The sequence below is a fragment of the Podarcis melisellensis genome, assembly GCF_964234715.1.
Source record: "Podarcis melisellensis genome assembly, chromosome: Z".
Lineage (NCBI taxonomy): Eukaryota > Metazoa > Chordata > Lepidosauria > Squamata > Lacertidae > Podarcis > Podarcis melisellensis.
This window is the reverse complement of record NC_138547.1, coordinates 27,637,934-27,659,335: the sequence shown is the minus strand read 5'-3', so window position 1 is coordinate 27,659,335 and position 21,402 is coordinate 27,637,934. Positions and strand designations below refer to the sequence as shown.

The window sequence follows — 21,402 nt, the reverse complement described above, 5'->3', positions numbered from 1 at the left end:
CTCTGCTTCTGGTGATTTTGCTATTTCTCCATTACAATCTTCCTTCATACAGCAGCCAGCATTATACCTTGAGCATAATTGATGAAAAAAGTGGGATACATTTTTTCAAAAAAACCCTACCCTTTTCAAATGTTGCCCTCTTTCGTTTGAAGGGCAGCAGATTACTGCCAGCATGATCATATTCTTCGTCTTTAAACAAAAAATAGCCTTGCTCACCAAAGCCCTAGGTTTCAGTCATATCTTAACATGATATGATGGGAAACACACTGCACTTTCTAGTAAGGTTGGAACCATCAACAGGAGATGAACACAAGGACGTATGTTCTTTAGATTGTATTACCAATGTTTTGTGTTTGCATATAACTTTGCAGACTGACCAAAGTGTTCTAATTTGCCGAATGGTGACAGATTTACTGTACTAGTTTTCACTGTCATTAAAAGACAGAATTTAGTTCTGCTGGTAGTGACATTGCTTTGGTGGAATGGTTTAGAAATATCCGGAGGACCGTTTTCCAGATGAAATACAATAGCATGAAGAGGAGGCAAGTTAAGGGTTTCAGCTAGATCACCAGGGTTCTTCCTTGCATTGCTAGTCTCTTGTGATGTTGAGGTGACCCCTGTGTGTCTCAAAGGGCAGGGCTGCTGCTGACATAGGTGTGCAGAGAGGAAGCTGATTCATGCTCAGCTCAATCTACTAGGGCTCAGCCTTGAGTTTTCTTGTCTTGCCTCCTGCAAGCCTGTGGAACACTGAACACACACCTAGAGGACACTCACCCTGCAGCAGCACAGAGGTAACTAACCTGTGCCCTTTCAGCTTTTGCTAGGCTTCATCATTCCTTATCATTGGGCATGCTGCTGGCTTGGCTGGCAGGCAACATCTGGAGGGCTGCAGGCTCTCTCTACTCCTCATCTACGTACTAAGAATGGCATGCCAGTTGTTTTCAATCCAGATCATTGGCCAGCTTGGCCAATGGTCAAGGATGCTGAGAACTGTAGTCCTAAAAGTTGTGTGGACCCGAGACTGAAGAACACAGATCTAGTCTACAACCTCTATACTCTACCGCCTCATCCCATCCTCATTCTGCTGAAGGCATCAACCAGATCTGGGAGCCAACAGGCTGCAATGTAATAGATGTTCTCTCTCTTTCTCCACCCACCCCAACTCCTTTATCACAGCAGTTTTATATTTCTATGCAAACTTTTAAAAGCACAGGCATCTTACCAGAAAAAGGGACAATGACAACGTGTGAATTTGGTTGCTAGTTGAACCGCTCCCAATTAATCTTTGCTGCTTCCAATCTCATGTCTCCTCCACCGACCATTGTTTCCTCAAGGCTCTAATTCCACCCACTTCCCCCACTGCCTGCGCTCTCATGTCCTTCAGCTACCCTGAAGGACCATGAATCACCGCTGAGCACTCTTGTTTCTCTGCCCTTCCTGGCTTCCAGCCCATATCAACCTTCTGCTCTTTCAACCCAATATGAGCTTTACATCCCACCCCTAGGGGTGGTGCGATTTCAGGTTCACTCTGCATTTAGGAGTGAGCTTTCTCATCTCATCATCTTAATAGTTATATATGGTGTTATGTTTTTAAATTATTTGTGTATGTGGTTAATTAATACTTTGCAAATTAAAAAAGTAGATTAAGGTGAGGTAAGGGAGTGGAAAGGAGCAGGATCTAGCACTCTGTGCCCCCATTTCCCTGTTCTATAGTAACCCCATTATACTTTATATATGACCATTCATAAGTGCACATGGCTGCAGTCATCCTCTCTAATTAAACTTTAGACTTCATTCCATTGCTGATTTGCCACACTTTACACACTGGGGGTCTTAGGGGCCCACTCCTCATTCAGGGCTCATCCATACATCCACTTGTTCCATGCTTTCTAGGCATGGGTCAGAGATGTCTCCCATTTGCCCCTCTGCTTTCCCCAGGGGGGGAAATGCACTTTAGTGCTGAATTGGAGCAAATATCAGTCTGCAGAAAACTCTCCCAGGCCCATGTCTGGAAAGCACAGGACAAGTGGAAGTGTGGACAAGACCTCTGTCTCATTCTCTTGCTGACTACTACCTGAGAGCTAGTGTTCCATTTCAGTGACGACCTAGCTGCCCTCTCCAGGGTTTCAGATTGGAATGGGAGCTTCTGCATGCAAAGCAGACACTCTACCACTGAGCTACAGCTTTCCCTTAAAACAATTAAGTCTCAGTTACAACTACAGGAGTGCATTGTTAAGCTCTTGCTCTCCAAGTACCTGCCTCTGCAGCCACATACTGGGGTCAGTTCAAGATGATCTGTTTATTGGGCGTTCATCCTCGTTTGCACAAAGTTTGCAAGGAGGTTATACAATGTCTGATGTTTACTGAGCGCTTGTGAGGTTATATGATGTTGCATCAAGCAAATGTCATCGCACACATTTCAACTGCTCCCCCTCAGAAAGATAAAGATGATGATGATGATGATAATGATTTTGTAGGGTGCTTGAGTGCTAAATCTAGTTTAATTGTGCAACCTGAATTTGCTGGTTGAATGCCACCTGCAAAACAGTGACCGCCTGGAAGCTGCCTCTGCTTTTCAGTGTGAGTTGCCTCCCCCTACTTTTATTTCACTTCCTTATGTTACGATGTCAGGCAGCCTCCGTACAGCATTTCCAACTCTCTGCCCCACTTCCTATACATTCTGTTGCCCTGAGGCCCTTTGTAGTTTTCCCACAATTGTCACCCCTTTCCAGTTTCTTCTGCCCTCTTTGTTTTCCCTGTCTTCTGTTTCACACCCCAGTCCCTATTTCAGTGTATTCCCTCCCCTTCTCTGCAGCCATTCTTCTCTTCAAGATTCCTATTTCTGAGGTGGTGTTTCTTCAACTAGTTCTCATTTCACTCTCTTTTGTTCTGCCCACTATGCTCTTCCAGTCCTTAAGACGATGTGAGGACAGACAAAACTGGAGGGATGTGAATATTTCATACCTGAGAACTCCCTTCAGCAGATTGAATGTTTGCTAATATTCCAAGGCATCACAATAGTTCAGCCAATAGTAGTCAGAGGCTTTGCCACTACTGCAAGAACACAAAATCTCCTAGCACATCCCATTGTAGATTATTTATTTAATTGCTCATTAGAAAGTCATTTGTGAATTTTCCTCCTACTATATATTTATTTTGGAAAAAAATATAAGGGGTGTGAGTAGGGAGATAAAATTGGCCAAGTGACTTAATACCTGTCTGATATCCAACTTGCCTTCACTGAAGCATGCCTAAAAGGGCCAGTAGGTCTGCTTTTAGCAAGGTTATGCGGGATGGCATAATAACAGAATGTGTTTGTAAGGAGAATGTGATTTAAAGTAGAATGTAAGTCAGGAGAAGCAACACATTCTGTACATTTTATTCTGTGTATATCCTCAACCCATTTCTTCCAGAAATGGCTTGTATGTGCTTTCTGGCAATTGCACTTTCTTTACAAAGGCTGCTCACCACTTGCAGAATGGCAAAATGTCAGTAACTCATCCGCATTTCCTTTTGTGCACTTTTTAGGCACAGGTACAGGCTTCCCAGGTCTGTGTCTGAGCAGGTTTTCTTTTTTGTCCCACCACTTTCCCATGGAAAACACGTTTTACTGCTGAATCACAGCAAACAGCAATGGGGTTTTCCACAGATTGCCATTTGCTCCGATCCAGCAGTAAAGTGTGGGTTTTCTGGGGGGAAGCAGTGGGACAAAAAGCAAAACAAAAAACCGCTCAGACACAGAGCTGGAAAGCCTAGAGTGCAGACTAAACATAAGTGTGGATGAGCCTTAAGCCAGAATGATTCTTTGGATCAGGGTTTCCCAAACTTGGGTCTCCATCTGTTTTTGGAGTACAACTCTAATCATCCCTAGCTAATAGGACCAGTGGTCAGAGATGATGGGAATTGTAGTCCAAAATCAACTGAAGACCCAAGTTTGGGAAACCCTGCTTTAGACTATGCATTATCTAGGCCAGGGATGGGGACCTTTTTCAGTGTAAGGACCTCACTTAATTCTGAGCAACCTTTCAGGGACCATATGTCAGTGGTGGGTTAGGCCGGAGGCAAAAATAAATAAATGGTCAGGGCAATTAATACAAATTTGTATCTTTGTAGGGCAGTAGTTTCTGCACACTCCTCTCTATCCAGGTGAGCAAGAGATATTATCAGTTTTCAAGGATACATCCCAGCCAGGCAAAAACACTCAAGGAGGGTGTGCAGGTAAGGCTGGTGAGGATGATAAGCTGGGGTTATAAGGGTTCAAGGGCTATAAGAGAGATGCTTGGAGGTCTGCATTTGGCCACTTGAGCCCGAGGTTCACCGCTGCTGGTCTGCATTCTATACAACTACATCCTTCTTAAGATTTCAAAAAAGCCACAGTCTGGAAGCACCCAAAACATGTTGCTTTCAAGTGAAATCTATTTAGATGTTCTGCACAATCACCATTAATTCCTATGCACAGGATTTGCACAGAAGCTGAGCTTGGAGGGCTGCGTCCTTGACCTCAAAGTGGAAAAATAACAGGGTGTTTTCCCCCTGAATTTCAGAAGCAAACATGATAAAAACATTTCTATATACCACCACCCTCTGGTGGCATGATTATTTAATTATTATTTTTTTTCTAATCCACATTTTATATCAAACAATACCTATAAACACACCTAGGAAATTCTGTTCATTCATTGGTAAACGCCAAAGAGGGAAAAGAAAAGTATTCCATTTCATTTTATGAGCTTTTGGCATAATAACAAAAATGACAACATTCAAGGCAGCATTAAAACCCATCCATGGTTGGTAATATAAAGTGCATTTCCTGCATATAATACAAATATATCTATATGGAACTCAAGGCACACACTAACGTCATACGTATTACATACTAGAAATGCACAATTTCAAGCTAATAACTATTTAAGAAGAGTTTCAAAACATTTTCTTCCCTTCTGGGTATTTTAAAGCATTTTGTTTTTAAAAGGTACATCAATTCACGAGCCTCAAATGATAGAACTGCTTAAAACATTGCTAGTGTTGACATCTTAGATCAGTGCTAAAATATATCACCACGAGTGCACTTCTTACATAAAGCCCAGAAATTATTTCTGTGAATTAAAAAGTGCTTGTCCATTTTAGCCTGGTGTGTGGAGGTACTAAAATTCTCCACAATTTCATGGGGAATGACCCCCAGGTCAGAGCTAGCAATACAAGAACAAGGTACAATACTAATTATTTTGTCTGATCTCATTAACTGGATCCAATGGTGTACAGTATTTTATACCATAAAAGAACCTAAAGGAGAGTGAATTTTCCTCTGAGGCACCCTCCCTCTTTCCCTCCCTCCCTCCCAGATCCTACCTCCAGTGGTCAAAGACGAAGAACATCCAGAATCTGGACCACTGACGAGCAACAAGTAGGGAGAACTCAAATGTCAATGTTATTTGGTGGATTTATATCTGATGTTCATAATCAAGCCCATCCCTAACAGCTAGTTGTCATATATACCCAATATAAACCAGCTTGGGAATATAGGAGCAATGAATATTAGGATATTAACTCTCATGAACAGGCATTGTGATTAGTACTTGCTTAGTGAGGACAAATTATTAAGCACCTGCTTCTCCTTGCTAAAAAAAATACATCCACTCATCTGGGCCCATTTGTATGACCAAGTTGACATTCCTGCGGTTTATTGCTGATTTTTTTGCTTTTGATATTAACTGTGTATTTTACTTCTTTGTGGTTACCTTATGTTTTCTAAACTGCTTTGGGTGGCAGTGAAAGTGGATTCTAAATGCCATCATAAAGAATTAAAGAAATAAAATGAATGAGAAGTTGAAAGAAAAATGGGCAAATATTGGTGAACTCAAAAAACTGGTTGAGTTGGACTGTACATCTGAAGGAGCAAGTGCATGGTCACTTCATCATGATGTGCCAGACTCTCCACAGTCAGGCTTTCCCATCTTTCAGCATTTCCATTTGTCATATGAAGAGGCCCTGAAGTCTACACTAAGACTGTCCTTCATTCTTTTATTTCAGAAGAGTGCCAGGGTGTTTGTATCCACTTTGATGAAACTTCTCACTTAAATTGAAAATCACTACCTTCTACCATTGATGCTGATGGGAATCGCTAATGGCCAAGCCTGCAATCCTAAGCATGTCTACTCAGAAGTAAACTCCGCTCAATTCAGCGATGCTTGCTTCCACCAGGTATGTGTGATTAGAATTGTAGACCAAATGTGCTTATAATGCATGGCCTAAATCTAAACTTGTGAAAGACACAAAAACATAAGGTCCAGGGTGATAAACCAGCCACCAGCCGGCTCGATGTCACTCAAGGGACTTCTCCATTCAGCTGGAAGGATCCTTTCCTCATCCTCCCCACCCTCAGCACAATTTTTAGCTGGAAAAAGCTTCCTATCGGAGCCAGTAGGAAGCATTTTTTCTAGCCTAATTGTGGCCCAGGGAATGGATGCTATGAATGGTATCTCCCTTGCTAAAAGCACCTCTCCCAGACTGCTTGAGAACTGGTGTCTGTGGTAGACTTTTCAAGTCCAATTGATGCATGGAGGACCAGGATCTTCATGGAAAATATAGCTACTAGGATGTTGCAGGAAAATAAAATCTTCTCCTCTCCAGCTGCAATCTCCATGAAGATCACCTTTCCCACCTGGCAATTTATCTTGAGAAAAGATAAAATGCTTTATATTCAAGACGAATTGCTGGGGGGTGGGGGGAGGAGAGAGAGAGTCTGCACGTGTGTGTGTGTGTGTGCTCTGTGTGTGAGAGAGTGAGCTCAGGGTGGCCACACACATTCTTCTTTTGGCCCCTACTTCAAAGCTAGCAAATTTGCAATAGGAATGTTAGATGAAGTGGCATCTCTATCCGTGCTTCACCATTTAGTATCTTCTGAGTTGGCAAGCAAAAGGGCATCTTCTCTCAGGTCTGTGAACATGACTGTTATCACTGCTGAGATTCCTGAAATCTGGCTTGCCACTTTTTAACTGCCCACAGAGTGAAACAATTTGTCCTATAAGGCAATGACTAACAATGGTTTATCTGCAATTTATTAAGAAGGTCATGGCTGACAACACCCTACCTCTGAGGTGTGCAGTATAGAGGGCTGGTTTTCTACTTGGCTCAAAGTATTTGGGGGTGTTTCTTATACCCTGGAGTTATGCCTGAAGGCCCCTTAAAAGCATAGCTTGTGCAGACTGCTTGGTGGATGAGTTGTCAGTTAGACCAAGGAACAAAGGGTGTTGGCCAGACCACAAACATATTGTATGCAAGTTATTAAAATTAACAAAACTGTGTCCTGAAGAGGGAAAGAGAGAACACACTCAATATTTTGCCCATGTGAACCATTTCCAAATGAAATTCAACACCAAGAACGCTGCTTCCAAATGTTGAAGGCAGCCACCCTAGAACTAACAATCATTGCCATCTCCCAAAGAGTTTTAAACAAACGATATTAAAATACCATCTTCTGTCACATTTAAAGGCAGTTGGATATGTTTTCCCCCTCTATATTTATATATACACAGAGTTCTGATCTAGAAAAACCAATACAATAAACCTTTACTTTAATGTTTTTTTAAAAACAGGCAGTCTTTGGTGATGCAAAGGCAGAGATCGATGTCTTTTGTTTGTTTGTTACCTCCTGCCTATTTCACTCTGTCTCATAAAGTGAATATTGTTGGCACTGTCAGAAAGTTCTAGATACTGCTCCACAGACAAAACAAAATATCCATCATAGCCCTGTACTTTCCCTGTGCTTAAAAGCTGCTGTTTCTCCCCCTCTGTCCAAGCCCGAATACCTTCTTCACCATCTTGGAGTCGCCTTTGTTCCTTAGTCCAAGCTTGAGCCACAGCTCTCTGCCTGGCTACCTCCAAGACATGGTTCTTCTCTTCTTCCACAGTAGTCCCGTACCGAACATTAAAGCACAGAGAGCCGTGCTGGAGCTGGATATCAGCAAACCGTCTAGTCCTGCCATTGATGATGGAAGTCATTTGTGATACTGTGACGTTGACACCGTTCTCCAAAATCCGACGTCCCCCAGTGTTGCCTATCACTGCAAGGTCTTCTTCCAGAGACCCAAGCTTGATGAAGTAGTGAGTGTCTCGCCCATCTATTGTAAAGTGCAGGTCCTCAAGATAGTGAGCATTGTTGAGGATGGCAGCGATGCGGCGGCTGTCTTCATTCGCCACCCCAATCACATCAGCTGTTACCACGCCATCCTTGATGGCAAATTTGATACCTTTCCCAAAAACTGAGGGAACTGCAGCAAATCTGGGCAGCTTTGCTTTCTCCACACATCTTCCATTGCTGTATTTGGGGGTCATGGGAAGCTGGTCCAAGGAAATGAAGTTTCTGAGCTGCTTCTGTAGTTCACACTGAATGCCAAGTATAGTCTGGAAAAGAGAAGATGCATGGCATATGAAGGTAAGGTTTTTGGAGTTGTTAGAGAAACATGCAATACATTTCTATTGCAACGCAACCTGGTTCACACTTCACTTTAAACCAGTTATCTAATGATTAAAGGTTAATTTGCAAGGTACTGGTGCACATGATGGGATGCGGGTGGCGCTGTGGTCTAAACCACAGAGCCTAGGGCTTGCCAATCAGAAGGTTAGCGGTTTGAATCCCTGCGACGGGGTGAGCTCCTGTTGCTTGGTCCCTGCTCCTGCCAACCTAGCAGTTCAAAAGCACGTCAAAGTGCAAGTAGATAAATAGGTACCGCTCTGGCAGGAAGGTAAACGGCGTCTCCGTGTGTTGCTCTGGTTCGCCAGAAGCGGCTTAGTCATGCTGGCCACATGACCCGGAAGCTGTACGCTGGCTCCCTTGGCCAGTAAAGCGAGATGAGCACCGCAACCCCAGAGTCATTCGCGACTGGACCTAATAGTCAGGGGTCCCTTTACCTTTACAGTGGTACCTTTACAGTTGGTTAGGAACTTAATTTGTTCTGGAGGTCTGTTCTTAACCTGAAACTGTTCTTAACCTGAAGACCACTTTAGGTAATGGGGCCTCCTGCTGCCGCTGCTGCGTGATTTCTGTTCTTATCCTGAAGTGAAGTTCTTAACCCAAGGTAATATTTCTGGGTTAGAAGAGTCTGTAACCTGAAGCATATGTAACCCAAGGTACCACTGTACTGGTGCACATGGCTAAAGTTGTGGGTCCTTCACAATCCTCCCTGCCCGTGCTGCCACACGGAAGTGTTGCAGAATTCCAGCAATACTCCAGGGTATGCACTTCATGAGAAAATAGCATAATGGGATAAATCAGGGTTTGAAGCTGCACTGTAAGAACAGACCTCTTCTTATGAGCTGAGGACTCATCCACACCATTTGTCCTGCACTTTCTAGGCACAACTTTGTGTGTTCTAGGCATAACCACTGTGTTCATGCAGTTTCTGTTTGCCCCAGTGCTTTCCTTGAGAAACCCACTCTTCAACACTGAACCAGAACAAACCACAATTCGGGTTTTCCGCTGATCACTGTTTGCTCAGATTCAGCGGTAAAGAGTGTGTTTTTGCAGGGAAAATGCCACAGGGCAAAACAAAAAAGTGTTCAGACATCACAAAACAAAAACATCACACTTTAAAGTGGGGACTTGTGCCTAGCAATGCAGCACAAAATGAAATCTGATTCTACTTCTCTTTATCTCTCAGGTACCCTCTTGTGCATGGGAAGGCAAACTAAGGCCCAGGGGCCGGATCAAGACCAATCACCTTCTAAAACGGGCCTGCGGACAGTCTGGGAATCAGCGTGTTTTTACATGAGTAGAATGTGTCCTTTTATATAAAATGCATCTCTGTTTTTTTTTTGTGGGACCTGCATGGTTTTTTTTACATGAGTAGAATGTTTGCTTTTATTTAAAATGCACCTCTGGGTTATTTGTGGGGCATAGGAATTTGTTCACCCCCCCAAAAAAAATAGTCCAGCCCCCCACAAGGTCTGAGGGACAGTGGACCGGCCCCCTGCTGAAAAAGTTTGCTGACCCCTGCTCTAGTGGTTGTCTTACAAGATCACGATTTGCATGTGGACATTTACAGATCTGTGCAGCAATACCTTATCTTACGTGCAATTGACTTGCACATTTTCAACTATACGTGGTTGAAGATGGGCTGGTTGAAATTGTGTAAGTCAAATGCCAAGCAAGGTGCTCTTTGTGCCAGGTCCACTTAGGGGGCACCTGGCATGAGAATAGCGTTGTTGTTGTTGTTATTTGCATTTGTTAGCCGCTTTATCTTGCCCAGGGAAACCCAAAGCGACTTACAATCAAATAACCAAACAGGCACCCACCCACCCTGCTCACAAAGCAACATTGAAAACAAGAGAAAAAACAGAAGAAATGCATTAAAAAATACCCCACCCACTTCTAAAAGGCCACAGGGAGTTGAAAGCCTGATTATGGAGTAAAGCTTTTGTCTGGCTCTCCACCTTGCTTGCCAGGCAAGACCCACTCAATGCGCCAGTTCTGAACAGTTCTCACGAGATCTTGTGAGGCAGCTGAGTTCCAGCAAGATCATCCCTAGTTTTCCAGAGCTGGTGTGCTGAGCACCATGCCTTGTGCCCCAAGCAAGGCAGAAAGCTCAAAAGTTCTTTTCACACTGGGTTCACTTGGGTTACCCATCATGAAAAGAACTTTTAAGCTCTCTACCTTACTTGGGTGATGGGAGGGGAAGGGGCAGGCCCACTCAGCATGCTGGCTTTGAGATGCTGCTGCAAGATTTCACAAGACAACCCAAGTCCCCCCCCCCCCACTCTGAGATCTCATGAGAGCATTCCAGGGCCTCCTAGAGCTCAAATAAACAGTGCTCAATAAACAGTGGAAATCAAATAGCATCCATACTATTTTGTGCAAACAAATCAGGATGGATGCTTAATAGAAAAGGCTGTCAGCAGAGGTCCTTGTCTTCTCTTCCCCCTGTATGGAGAATAAAGTGGTCCCATAGGTTACAGAACTAGTATATCTCTGTTTTAGAGTAAGTGACATAATAAAGTCACTATGAGATTGTGGAGCTTAAGGGAGGAAAACGTTTTGCACCGACGGTTGGGGCATCTTGGACCATGGGGAGCCTGCACCCCTGCCCTCCAACATAAACACCAAGCGTGGGGTGAAGAAAGAGAAAAATAAATATGTATCCTGTTTTCCCCCTAGAAGTCACATAATGCAGGAATGTGTCTTTTTGCTAACCTTTCCAGGGTCCCACTCTTGGGTCTTTGTTTGAAGCTGTACAAGTTCATACGTTGTCTCCATAGCATCCACTTCTGGCTTTGGGAATCCCGGGAGTACATTGTGAAGCTGAAACCCAAACAACTCAAGCCAACTTCCAATGTCTACAAATAAAACCAAACAGAATACAATTAACATGCTGAAGACAAGAAGTACTGTATGACAATTATAGAAAAAACAAATAGGGCTGCCATACATCTGGAATTTCCTGGACACAGCTGGGATTTGGCCCTCGTAAACAGCGCGTTACATGTCTGGGAAAATCCGGATGTATGGCAACCCATGCTGGCAGTGTAGATTTGGGTGAATTTCCTTTAAAAAGGCTTAAGTTGAGATTTTTGCAACTTTGCTAAACAATTTGGCTACAAAAAAGTTCAACCACTTTTGTGTCCGGATTTTCACTTTTTGAAACCCTACAACTATAGAAAAAAGAGATTCAAGTCTTAAAGAAAAATATTTCAAGCCTCTCCCTTCTTTGGCTGCTCAGATATGAATCAAAAGGTGCTGTAGACAAGGTGACAGGGTGGAATATTCAGAAGTGTTGCATTTCCCATAGCTGAGTGATATCTGGAATTATATTCCAACTTGTGGCCATGTACAAATATAAGGTCATATGTGTTTTAAATGCCTGCTGAAAACTTTTCTATTCCACTATGTCTATGTAGGCATATGTATATTTCCACAATGGTTAAGTGATGTCTGTTTTTAACTTTTCTACAGTATATGTTTTTCTGTATGGTATTATGCATTTATATTTTAAATTTTTTTGCTATATTTTCATGAAATAGCAGTCTATAAATATTTTTTTATAAACAAACAACCCAAAAGAGAGTAATTTTGAATGGAAAAATAACAGTGGGGAGAAGAGGTGCTTAACCCTTTCCTACATACATGGCTTGCAAGGATAAACATGTATCTGGAAGCTCGGGGGAGAGGGAGGGAAGCAGCTTGTTAGCAGCAATCTGAAGTGGGAAAATTGGTGGCAAGGAATGGTCAGGCACACTCTTCCACTGCTGATTCTCCACGTCAAATCACCTGCTCCTGAAGCTGCTTTCATTTAATTCTTGAAAAGTGGCTGTTGAAAGATGTGTTACATTTTTCTGTAACTTTCATGTTAGGTCACATAGAGCTGTATCATGGGAGAAGTGGAGTGACAGGTACAGGATAAAAAATGTAGGTGGCAACCTACATTTGACGGAAGCAATTCTGTTTCCATCGCACTGCCCAGCTCTGACCAAAACTACCTTATTCATCTCCCTGTCGGCTGTTCTGGAATTGTATGTAATATATTACACAATAATTCTGTTATTCCACACCATTCATTTCAATGCAAATGGGGGCCAGGAATGTAATCGATTACGTATCACTTGCAGATTGAAAACAACAGCAGCAAACAAGGATGAAACTTGAAAAAATATATTGTGGAGTCCAGGTAAGACCCACCCTGCATAATTAATCACATGACGCAGTGCATACGCACCATTTGAAAGGGAATGTCCATTAATATTGTGGGGGCCCAGGCCCCTCAAATGTTTACTGTGGGGGGCTAAAGTCCCCATGGCCCCTAGGAGCTGGAAAATATGAATTGTATAAACGGGATTGGTTTCCATTCTGGATGGAAAATACGAATTGTATGAACTAGATTGATTTTTCTGCCTGTTGTAGCAACTGTAATTCCATAAAATTCAATTTGCAATACAGTAAAACCTGATTTAAGAAAGAAAAGAAGCAATATGATCAATATGAGTGTTTAATGCACTGGATTTCCCATTTCCCACCCTGAACCACAAACCACCTGAATGAAGATTGTGGACCACAGTTTGGGAACCCCTGATCTACCCCCAGGTAGGCAATAAAATGGGGAATAACATGCCTGCATACTGCCTAAAATACCTAGGATATTCAGTGAAATATGACTTTAGTTTGGTATACTGGTCTGCTGTTGATATTTCATTCTGCAACTCTGCATAGCTTTTTTCCATTTTTCTGCTCCTCTCTTTTCCAGTGTCTACATGTTTTTGCATGTAACAAAAACTCAATTAAAAGTTTAATTTTTTAAAAAAAACTGGAAGGAAAGGTGGCATAAGAAGCTCCATTCCAGCTATGTTAATGATTTCTAGTTTTAAAACTTTTATGCAGTGATTTTTTGTGCTGTAATCTTTTATAGTTTGTGTTGTGTGATTTCAGAGGAAAGCCTCGCTCTTGCCCCCCGCTGTTCATTGTTAAAGGCCTCTGGCTATACAAATTAAATTGACTGATTTCTTAATTCATTTTGTTTCAAAATTAATCAGAGATTCAATGAAACTGTTTGCAGAAATTGTCTGAACATATTCACAAGATCCACTGTCATAAAAGCATTGGGGGAGCCTGAGGGAAGTGTTCCATTCCAGGGACCACATGTGATGCTTGCACAGGGCCAGAGGCAAAAGTGGGCGGGGCAACAGAGGTAACATTTACATCTTTGTACACTAAGATAGTTTTCACACGCTCTCTCTCTCACACACCCCTTTCCTAGCTACATCCAGGCGGACTAGAGACCTTGTAAGAGTTCAAGGACATATTCCAGTCAGGCAAAATAACTTTCATTATTTATTATTTATTTCATAAAATTTTAAAAAACTGTTTGATTGTAAGAAATCTCAAAAAAAGACAGTAAAAAATAAAAATAATAAATTACAGCCCTACTTTAAAACATGCAAAAGGAAAAACAAACAAACCTAAAACTAAAGCAGATTATAAATTGACCTCAACTTTCTAAGCATCTGGACAGGCTTGCAAGAATGTTTTTAGCAGGCACTGAAAAGAGTAAAGTGGAGGTGCCTGCTTGATCTCAAGAGGCAGGGAGTTCCAAAGTACAGGTGTCGCTGCACGAAACGACTGAGTTCTTACAAATGCGGAATGAGCATTAAGTGGCACTTGCAGCAGTGCCAATTCCACCAATCCAAGTGGTTGAGTGGATACATGTGGGGTAAAGTGATCTCGTAGGTAAAGTGGTCCCAAGTTGTCATATACTAAAACTAACACCTTGAACTTCTGTGCATGAAACAGGCTCAGTGGTCTGTGTGTTCTCCCCTTTAGCTCCTGGACCTTAGGTTATGCACTTCTGTCATTAAAATTCAAACCAGAAACTACCCTCCCCCACAACCCAAATAAAAAAATGCTTTACCTGTTGTGTATTTAGCCACATCTTGGATTCTGCCAGCTGGATAATTATTTTCAAATGCATACAGATTAAATGGCTTGGGGTTGTTCTTCAGTTCTTCCCAGATATGGTGGTTTGGTGTTGTCCAGCGCCCAGCGATGACATCATAATCTCTTTGCCCCAAGTGCACCAGTTTAGTGAGTGAATCATACAACCCTCCATGGAAACCTATAATGAGCTCAAAATCTGAATTTGTGTCCTGATAGATCTCTCCGTAAGGGGTGTAAAGAATTTCTTTTATCACTTGACCTCGACTGCTGAAGATAGCTAAAGGTGTGCCAGTGTTGTCACAGGCAACGTAATATTCTTCTCCACTGCTTAATTCCATGGCTATTAGGTGACCCTGAAGGTCGTAATACAAGGAAGTTATTTCTGAACTACTGTGATTGTATAAGTGAGTAACTCTTACTGGATTGGAAAGGTCCGCGTAGAAGAATTGGAGGTGTTGTCCAGAACTTGATTTGCTGGCCACCCGTCGCCCCAGCCCATCGTAGCAATACTGGATTGTCCACCCAGAAACCCTGTTGTAGGCTCTGTTCAGAAAGCCATTAGAGGTGTACTCAAAGATGTCATTTCCTCTTTGTTTGAGGAAACCATCCTCGTCCATTTTGTACTGAATGTCCCCTAGCCTTGTGATACGATCTCTGAGATCGTACCTGAGAGGAGTAAGCCGAGCGCTGTTTCCGTGGCTAAGTAAATTGATATTTCCATTGAGGTCATAGCTGTAACGCCACTGGGTTTTGTCATTCACAGACACAGTTTGAAGTTGGCTATCAGCATCATATTCATAGGAGTATCTTGTTATGTTTGCATCGACTCCAACTCGGATGTCGCAAATCACCATGCGGCCCATGTTGTCATACTGAACGGTCATCCAGTAGGCAATGGATTTAAGGATTTCGTATTGCACTTCAATCACTTGGCCATTGGCACTAAAAAATTTGGTATGCTTCATAGCGGTGGTAGTTATAACTTGGTTTAAGTCGTAATTGATTACGCTGAACTTTCCGAATTGTTCAGTTTTACCAGACACATCAACGTAGCGATACAGATCAATAGGGAGAGGGGTTTCATTTATCATGGCCTGCATGCTGGTTACTCTAAAGTTGTTGTAGCTGTAGTCAAATCTGGCGTTCACAAGACCTTCTTCACTAAATCTGAATATCTGGCGGCCAATAAGTGGACCTACATATAAAACATTGGGCAAATGTTTAAGGAGAAGGAAAACAGCACAAAAGTATATAATAGTAATATTAATGTAATAATAAAACAAGACTGCCAGAAGGACTAGCTACACTGGGGTCATCAATATGATGTCCACAAGCACCAGTGTGTCTGCCAGTACATCCTATGGCACCTGTGAAATTACCTCAGTCAATATCCTGTCAAAAATCTACCACAGGTGAGAGGCCAGCTCTTTCTGCTCAGTTCTTATTTATGCTGGCTTGGCCTTTTCTACAATGAACAACCCCCTCCCTCTTAATGTACCCACATTCCACTGGAATGCAGAGCTGGATATCCACCCTCCAATCTATTAACAGAGGCAAAAGCAGCTTCTCTCTGTCACTAAACATGGTGGTGACTGCTGTAGGTTCCTTTCCCCCATGATGGAGTGGCTGCTACCATTTTGTGGTCCCATTTTTTTTCTTCTCTTTCAGATGTGGCAGCCATTATGCCATGCTCCCATACTAGATGGGCTAAAGGTAATCATATTATTATTATTATTATTATTATTATTATTATTATTATTATTAAAATAAACCTTAAGGTATTGCATTTTTAACTGTGCAGTGAAATGACTACTATATACCACAAATATATGACACAAGCACAGCCCAAATAATAATATACAGTTTCAACCTACCTGTTTGCCTGTATCTGATGGTGCAAATAAATCCATCATGCATCAAGTGTATTGTTTTAATAACACCTGATGACTCTTCATAAGTAAAGGAGACTTGCGTGGTGTCATAAAGAATCTCTGACAGTCTGGACTGCTTGGTGTATTTGTAAAGAACCCTGCGCCCTGTACCCGGGTAGAGGGTCTGCAGAAGTCGTCCGTCTCTGGTGAAGTCCTGGATGAAAGATGCACTGCTGTCTGGTGGGGAATAGAGATTGCGGAAGTATCCAACAGACAGCATTGTCTGAAAGCTGTGGCGTACCATACTTGGCATGGTGACAGATAGTAGGTAGTCTGACTGGTCATACTCAAAGATGTAACGACGCTGACTATGCAGGAGAAGCATCACAGACTGAAAGAAAAAACACAGAAACAACAAGCACAATGACTTGCAAGCAATGGTGGCAAATTTGTTGATTTTGGTCACTCTAAGTTTCCCATTTTTCTGATATTGGGCTCAGTTCTCCAAAAAAATTCTCTCTCTCTCTCTCTCTCTCTCTCTCTCTCTCACACACACACACACACACACACACATACTCGTAATGAAAATTTGTCAGCGTTTTAGTGCAAGTATCTCCTAATACACATCTTTTTGCAGGGCTATTTCTCCCAATATAATGTATTTTTGTATGTCATTTTCACAAATATATATATATATTTACCACAGTTTATGCATTTTTGTATGCATTACTTGGCTGTAGAAGGTGCATTGCAAAATTCAGAGAAGTATGAACTTTGAAGGATGGTTGTGCTTTGGCTTGTGAATGTGGAGAAGTGTGAATTAGGGAGATGTGAATGGAATCGAATTTCTCCCCTAACCCTACTTGCAAATGAGTTATAACTTTTTTCTTTTTTTAAAATCTAATTAGGGAATCCCATGACTAGTTATGTGTACCAATGAAAGCAACATAAAACCACTCAGGTTTCAGAAAGTCATCAAAAGGTGAGTTTGCATCATGAGCACAGAGCAGCAAAATAGGTATCGATCCTCCCCTTCATTTCATTTGAACAAGCTCTAGTGGCTTCTTGAGCCTGTAAGACACTGAGCATTCCTAATTCATTCCCTTTCCAAGTAAAACTGGCTGGTTTAAGAGGCTTCAAAGTGACTCTTAGTACACCACTGCTGCAGCATCTGTCAATGAATCAGGTGCAGCAGGAATGTACAAGCTTTTGCAAACACTATCCATGGAGCTTGCTTTTCGGACATTGAGGCAGATGGTGGTGTATATCAAGAGTGTTGTATCCCCTCTCTCTGAAATGTCTGAAGCTGCTACCAGAGACAGACTAAACTATAGGCCCGTTTTTGGCTCCCAAATGTTTACATGTTGCTCTCTTTGCTGCACAGACCAAACAAGCAACAAAAGATGACATTGGTTCCCAACCTGGGGCCCGTGAAGGCCTTCCTTGGTGCCTTCCCACCCCTTTTGTTTAAAGTAAGTCTCTAGCCCTTATAGAAAGTTATGAAACAAAGAGCGCTGGCAAAAGGCAACATTCACAGCATACATTTAAAGCATACATTTAAAACAGTACAGTACCACTCAAAACAGCCATGGCTTCCGCCAAAGATTTCTGAGAGCTGCAGTTTGTTAAAGATGCTGATAATTCTTAGGGGACCCCTATTGCCCTCCCAGAGCTAAAATTCCTATATTCCCCGTGAAGGATTGGCTTTTAAACTGCAAGACTGTGAAAGGAACTGGAGTCTCCTAATAACTCACAGCACCCTTAACAAAATATAACTTCCAGAAGTATTTGGAATGGAGCGACGATTGCTTGAAGTGGTGCTCTCTCCAATACAGACCAAAATATCTAGAGTTGAAGCTCTGGGGCTGGCTGAAGGCAAGGTGTTGCTGTTGCGCCACCCCACGCGTCAGTTGTTGGGCAGGGAGGTTGAGCAGCCTAAATGAAGCCCCGCTGTGCCTCAGGTCTCTTTGGGGCTTCCACAGCCATCATTGACATCCTCTTTGGGCTCTGGGGAGGATCTCACAAGAACTCTCCTGCCATTTCCTGGTATGATTCTATTTATTTATTTCCCATAGTTGCATATATACAGATGGTTGCACGTGAGTAGAACACACGTACTGTAAGCATGTGGGTGGGTGTGCCTGTAATTGAGAGGCCTCTGATGAGATGTCCTGACATATTGTAATTCTCTTCAAACAAGATAGGAGTAGTAGATAAGGGTGATGGCACTGGAGGTTTAGGCAGTGTCGATTTTCCAGTGCAGATTACACTCCTCCCTGGAGCTGCTATTAGCTGAGGAGAGGAAATATGTGGGCCCCTTTATAGTACCTGTATGCTTACCACTCTCCAACTAATAGCAGCTCCAGTCTGTGTGTATATACTTAACCCTCTTCTTTTGGCTCATTCAAACCTCATGTGGATGTTTATAGGGCGGCAGTGGTGGTAGTGAGATTTCAGGAGATCATAGATCTCTCATTATAACAATTAGTTTGTCCCTGTTATGTCCCTTCCAGGCACTGGTGGAAGTTGGGATGACTGAATTGAGCCTTCCTGTCCACATTCCTGAAACACATACAAATATATGAACAATTGCTAGAAATCTTAATGGGACTTCTCTCAGGACTGTCTTTTCAGCTCAACAAAATGCACGCAAACGTACTGAGACAGAATACAGATAGAATACAAGTTGGCTCAAGTCAGACACCATCCCAAACCATAGTTTGTACCAACTATAGTTTGGAACCCAAACCATGGTTTGAGTTTTCAAACATACCACAGGCAGACCCTGGTTTAGGGCTGCTTGTCTGCCTTCTTTTTTCATCCTCTCAGCACTCAGCTTCATAAGTTTACTCCCGTCTCTGTTGTGCAGCAGTCTCTGGAGGTAGAGGTGACCATTAACTACAGTTAGTTAATTCAGACATCGTCTCATATCATAGTCAGCACAAACCATGGTATTTACCTATGTCAAACCATTGTTTCTAATTTTGTCTTTTCCAGCCAGTCACAAACCATGGTTCTCAATTTGGAAATCACACCAAACCATAGTTTTACTTTATCCACATTTAGAGGTGATGTCCGAACTGAGCCTATATGTAATTTTGGATGTGGTGGGATCTCTTTATCAAGACTTATTTTTACCAGGAAAGGGAATACAGAATCTACTCAGGTGCTTACGTATTTTAAAAGGGTTCTGGAAATCCATGTTTGAGAGAAGGATATGTTCACATATGCATTTTTTTTGTTTTGTTTGGTAATTATTCAATGCAAAGCAGACATTTGGAAATATTTTTTACAGTGAATGCTTTTTAAAAAAATCTGTTTCAGGAAGGAAGATTGTTAAGAACCTTTTAAATAAGATTGGGTTTATTATCATTGTCATTGTGTAAATATGAGGAGTTCATATCTGAAATGTGTATTAGGCTCAGGGATCCACAAATTCACACACCAGCTTACCATCAGGTAAGTGCCTCTACTCCTTAGTGAACAGGACCCCGGGCACCAACCAGTTTTATAATTAGCAGTTTTTAAGAAGTGAGTAGTAGCAGGAATACCCTCTGAGTAGAACAAGAAAAGCTCTTATTTTGTACTTTCTACATTTCATTGCATTGTCCTGTCCCCTGCAGCCCTCTGTGTATGCCAGAGGACCCAAGTGAGGGGAGGTGATTGGTAGTGGCCACATATAATGGATGGCCAATAAGCCAAACCAACACTTTTTGATCCATTATTAATTTTATAAGGATTCTGTCTCCCTTGCCCTTAAAAACAGATTGTTCAGCCTGAAATAAGTTGTCTAAGTAAATCTTTATTGCATCACTGCTTGATGCTATTTGTAATTTTGTTTTTGGTTGCTACAGCTATTTGCTTTCATGTACATGCGGAGAAATTTTAGGTGTTTCCAGCTGATGTGTGATTGCCAACATGCGGGTCCTTTTGGACCCGGAAGAAGGAAGAACAGATATGTCACAGGGTGGAGCAAGCTCATATATGCTCCGCCAACACGTGAGGGGGCAGGCAGAAACAAAACCTCCGCGCAAAATGTTTGCCGCCTGTATTAACGTGTGTATTTTTTTAATTCTTGATGTGGAAATTGACAAGTCATTTGCACAGCAGTATTTGGTGGTATACCTGTGCATATTACTCTGGGAAGGTGACCAGAAATCCCTCTCTCTTTCCCGCTTTTTAGCAAGCTAGTAGCCATGCCAGTGTTTGTCTCATAAATTTCATTATGTGCTTACTTCATGCATAAAGTGAGTACAAGCTTTCTCCAACACTGTGATTAAACCATTGGATTGGGAGGGGGGGGGGAAACACCATGAAGCAACACTCATGAGCTCAGAAGAACATTGGGGTGGATCCAAAACCACCCTTTTGTATGCAGAACTTATTCTGCATTCACCGAAAATTCTTGCTTTGTGCTAGAGCACCAAGTGGGGCAACAAGTTATACCAAAAAAGGATCCCCCTTCCCTTGCACAAGGGAAGTGTGAAAACGATTGAGCTACCTGTTAAACCGCTTCACAAACTCTTGCAGAAAAATGCCAGTAGCTATTTTCTTTCTGCTCTTTGGCTCTTTAGGTCCAACCCCCAATGCATTGAAAAAGCCTAAAAACGAAGATGATGTGTACAGTGGTGCCTGCAAGACGAATGCCTCGCAAAACAAAAAATGCGCAAGATGAAAGGGTTTTTCAGTTTTTGCGTTGCTTCGCTAGACGAATTTCCCTATGGGCTTGCTTCGCGAGACGAAACGTCTTGCGAGTTCTTGCGAGTTTGTTTCCTTTTTCTTAAGGCCGCTAAGCCGCTAAGAACCGCTAAGCCGTTAATAGCCGCTAAGCCGCTAATAGCCGTGCTTCGCAAAACGAAAAAACCGCAAGACGAAGAGACTCGCGGAACGGATTAATTTCGTCTCGCTAGGCACCACTGTATTGCGAAAAGAACTAAGGGGTTTGTAGCATCTTAAAGGCTAACTTATTATAGCATACACGTTCCTGTACTACAGCTTACTTCATCTGATACATAAAGTATCATCTTGCCAGCAGGTGCATTGTGATTCTTTCATTTGTAGAATACAGTACCACTCCAGCAAGGAAGATGCATAAATGGAAGTGGGGAGGAT

The 21,402-nt window shown here is 42.3% G+C and overlaps 1 protein-coding gene across 14 annotated transcripts in view; it reads right to left on the bottom strand.

The window, feature by feature from the left end:
* Window positions 1-725: 725 nt before the first annotated feature.
* Window positions 726-21,402, bottom strand: part of TENM1 (teneurin transmembrane protein 1) — a 391,653-nt gene continuing 370,976 nt past the window's right edge. For 10 of the 14 annotated variants that reach the window (XM_081897279.1, XM_081897290.1, XM_081897289.1 and 7 more), the window contains 5 exons: window positions 19,064-19,165; window positions 16,294-16,681; window positions 14,394-15,614; window positions 11,189-11,331; window positions 726-8,403 (listed from right to left, as the gene is read on the bottom strand). In XM_081897279.1, the coding sequence (XP_081753405.1) occupies window positions 7,645-8,403; window positions 11,189-11,331; window positions 14,394-15,614; window positions 16,294-16,681; window positions 19,064-19,165 (2,613 nt within the window). In that variant the 3' untranslated portion in view covers window positions 726-7,644. The remainder of the gene's footprint in view (window positions 8,404-11,188; window positions 11,332-14,393; window positions 15,615-16,293; window positions 16,682-19,063; window positions 19,166-21,402) is intronic. The other 4 variants (XM_081897280.1, XM_081897281.1, XM_081897282.1 and 1 more) reach the window with 1 other exon arrangement.